We start from the raw sequence: 3214 nt of genomic DNA, 5'->3' as shown, positions 1-3214 counted from the left end.
GATTGTTGGCCCCTTGGATAGTTGCTCGATAACGGCCGCCTTTTTCTTTCGTTGCAGAGGGGGCGAACGGGGACGGTATGGCCATTGTTTCCTCGTTACTGTCGTTCAACAGAGAGCAACAAAAGGAGTACTTGATACCGATCGTTATCAAGGACACCGGGACTCCGTCTATGTCTGGGACCAGTACTTTAACAGTTATTATCGGGGATATCAACGATAACAAAATGCAGCCAGGATCGAAAGACATTTTTGTATATAATTACGCAGTACGTCGTTTTTTCCCACGTTTCTCCGTTAAATTAACCCTTTGCACTCGAATCATTTGGATTGATGCGAAGTTTGATTCTTTTAAAATATCGCTTCGCGAATAAATTCTTAAGCTCTTTTCGTATAATCTGATAAAGAATAATATGCTGTCGAATGATTCTTTTGTCTCAAATTAGATCGAACTACGTTTTAGTGGCGATAGAAATATTATTTTTAAAGTTTTTTAGTTTTGTAAGCAATAATAATGAGATTACTTCGAGCGAAGATGAGTTGACGATTTTTCGAATAACCAAATTATTTCTATTCATTAAGAAATTGACGATGGAGGGAAAATAGTGATGAAAATATAGATATGGTAAAAAGGTAGTTAGAAGGTGAAAAATAGGAATAATAGGTGAATGTGAGAGCACGTTATAAGGATATTAGTTCAAAATGAGTTTTTCGTTATTAAATAACGAAATTATTTCTGTTTATTAAGAAATTGACGATAGAGAGATGGAAAATAGCGATAAAAATAGAGGTATAGTATAGTATAGTATATAGAATGAACATATTGGGATTATAAGATTTGCTCTCAATAAAATAAGAAAGATGAAAAACATCGAATATTTTATCACAATACTTGCTCTAACCGAGGATGCATCTTAGTATTTACTACATTATTAAAATATCACGCGAAACAATAATATAAACTTAAACAAATTTTCTTTCTTTACACGTAAACATACACAAAATATTAGAATGTAAAAAATTTATCCGTTAATTCGTTCATTTTAAGTTAGCTAGTTGTTGATTCGAGTGCAAACGTTACAACAAAATGGCGAACGTAACGTTATTCCCCTTGGCAGGGACAATCACCGGACACGGAAATAGGCAGAGTTTACGTCTTCGATTTGGACGACTGGGACCTACCCGATAAGAAATTTTACTGGGAGAGTTTGGAACACGCTCAATTTAAATTGGACGAGGACACGGGGATGATATACATGAAATCGGGTACCCACGACGGTAGATACCATTTACGTTTCAAAGTGTACGATCGGAAGCACACGCAAACGGACGTCCCGGCGAACGTGACGGTCACCGTGAAAACTATACCGCACGAGGCTGTGCTGAACTCTGGTTCCGTTCGGATATCAGGCATAACGGATGAAGATTTCATCCGTATTTGGGATTACAAGGTATCTAAGGAGAGAGAGAGAGAGAGAGAAATTAAAAAATTCGAGACGATTTTTGATCGATTCGATTCGATTGTTCCAGTCGCAAACCACGTCGCGAAGTAAAGCGGAATTATTCAGGGACAAATTGGCGCATTTGTTGAACATCGACAGGGAGAACGTGGACGTGTTCAGCGTCCAGTTGCGCAGGATACATCCCCCGTTGACGGACGTGAGATTCGCGGCGCACGGGTCAACGTATTACAAACCTGTCAGATTGAACGGAATCGTGTTGATGCATCGGGAGGAGGTGAGACTCGATATATATATTAGATTGGAAAGAAAGTTCTTCTTATTTTAAATTTTCTATTTTTTGACTTTGTATATAATTTTAAAGTGCATTTTTCGCTTTGTAAAAATGTGATATTAATTTCATTTTCAAATTAATTTTTCTCAGAGTGTTGAAAACATAATGGACAAGAAGTAAATTCGAACAATTTTCCTATTCCAGAATTTTATTCAATTCGGAATAACTTGTTTCTCGTTGGCAATGGTCTTTATTTTGATTAATAAAGTTTTCTTTGAGCTAACTGCATTTGAATTTAATAATTAAAAACCGCAAGAAGAATTTTTTTTTCAATCTAATATAAACCAGATCCGTCGACAATTCAAATTATTTTAAATGAGAGGAGGTGAGATTCGATATATATACATATATTAGATTGGAAAGAAAGTTCTTCTTACGGTTTTTCTTATTTCGATTTTAAATGTAATTTTAAAGTGCATTTTTCGCTCTGTGAAAATGTGATATTAATTTCATTTTTAAATTAATTTTTCTCAGGGTGTTGAAAACATAATGAACAAGAAGCAAATTCGAATAATTTTTACAATTGCAGGACTCCAGAATTTTATTCAATAACAAAACTTGTTAACAAAAGTGCAATGGTCTTTATTTCGATTAATAGTTTCCTTTGAGCTAACTGCATTTGAATTTAATAATTAAAAACCGCAAGAAAAACTTTCTTTCCAATATAATATAAACCAGATCTGTCGACAATTCGAACTATTTTAAAATGCATTTTTCGCTCTGTGAAAATGTTATAATATTAATTTCATTTTCAAATTAATTTTTCTCAGGATGTTGAAAATATAATGGACAAGAAGTAAATTCGAACAATTTTCCTATTCCAGTCCAGAATTTTATTCAATTCGGAATAACTTGTTTTTCGTTAACAAAAGTGCATTGATTGCAATGCATTATTTTGATTAATAAAGTTTCCTTTGAGCTAAGTGCATTTAATAATTAAAAACTGCAAGAGGAACTTTCTTTCCAACCTAATATAAACCAAATCCGTCAATTCGAACAACTTTAAACGATTGATAAATTAACGATGTTTAGATCGAGAAAGAAGTCGGTATCAACATAACCATGGTGGGGATCGACGAGTGTTACTACGAGAACGAAGTGTGCGAGGGTAGTTGCACGAATACGTTGGACATTAGCAACTTACCGTACATGGTGAACGCGAACAGAACGGCCCTGGTCGGCGTGCGGGTGGACGTAATCGCCGAGTGTACCTGCGGGGCGCGAAACTTCAGTAAAGGGGAATCCTGCAGGAGCAGCCCTTGTTACAACGGCGGCCGTTGCGTGGAGGGAAGATTCGGATTGTCGTGAGTTGGAAAATTATATATATCTATGTTATAAATTAAAAATTATAAATTATAAATTATATATATCGCAAATGATCACGATCTATGGGAATTTTTCAATCGGCGTCAGGTGCCAGTGT

General features: G+C 35.3%; 1 protein-coding gene and 1 long non-coding RNA gene across 2 annotated transcripts in view; one reads left to right on the top strand and one right to left on the bottom strand.

Moving 5' to 3' along the window:
- The window catches only part of LOC116184947, a 20422-nt gene that overhangs the window by 6895 nt on the left and 10313 nt on the right, over positions 1-3214 (bottom strand). The window contains exon 2 of the long non-coding RNA XR_004149642.1: positions 2432-2442. This is a non-coding gene — a long non-coding RNA (uncharacterized LOC116184947). The remainder of the gene's footprint in view (positions 1-2431; positions 2443-3214) is intronic.
- Positions 1-3214, top strand: part of LOC102676175 (neural-cadherin-like) — a 75569-nt gene that overhangs the window by 68534 nt on the left and 3821 nt on the right. Inside the window, 5 exon segments of the mRNA XM_031508205.1 lie at positions 58-266; positions 1116-1448; positions 1528-1734; positions 2824-3095; positions 3205-3214. The exon segment at positions 3205-3214 is cut by the window's right edge and continues 265 nt beyond it. Coding sequence (XP_031364065.1) covers positions 58-266; positions 1116-1448; positions 1528-1734; positions 2824-3095; positions 3205-3214 — 1031 coding nt within the window.

The sequence above is a fragment of the Apis dorsata genome, unplaced genomic scaffold (assembly GCF_000469605.1).
Source record: "Apis dorsata unplaced genomic scaffold, Apis dorsata 1.3 scaffold_77, whole genome shotgun sequence".
NCBI classification, from domain to species: Eukaryota; Metazoa; Arthropoda; class Insecta; order Hymenoptera; family Apidae; genus Apis; species Apis dorsata.
Note: the sequence above shows the minus strand (reverse complement) of the source record. Positions and strands in the feature narration are given on the sequence as shown.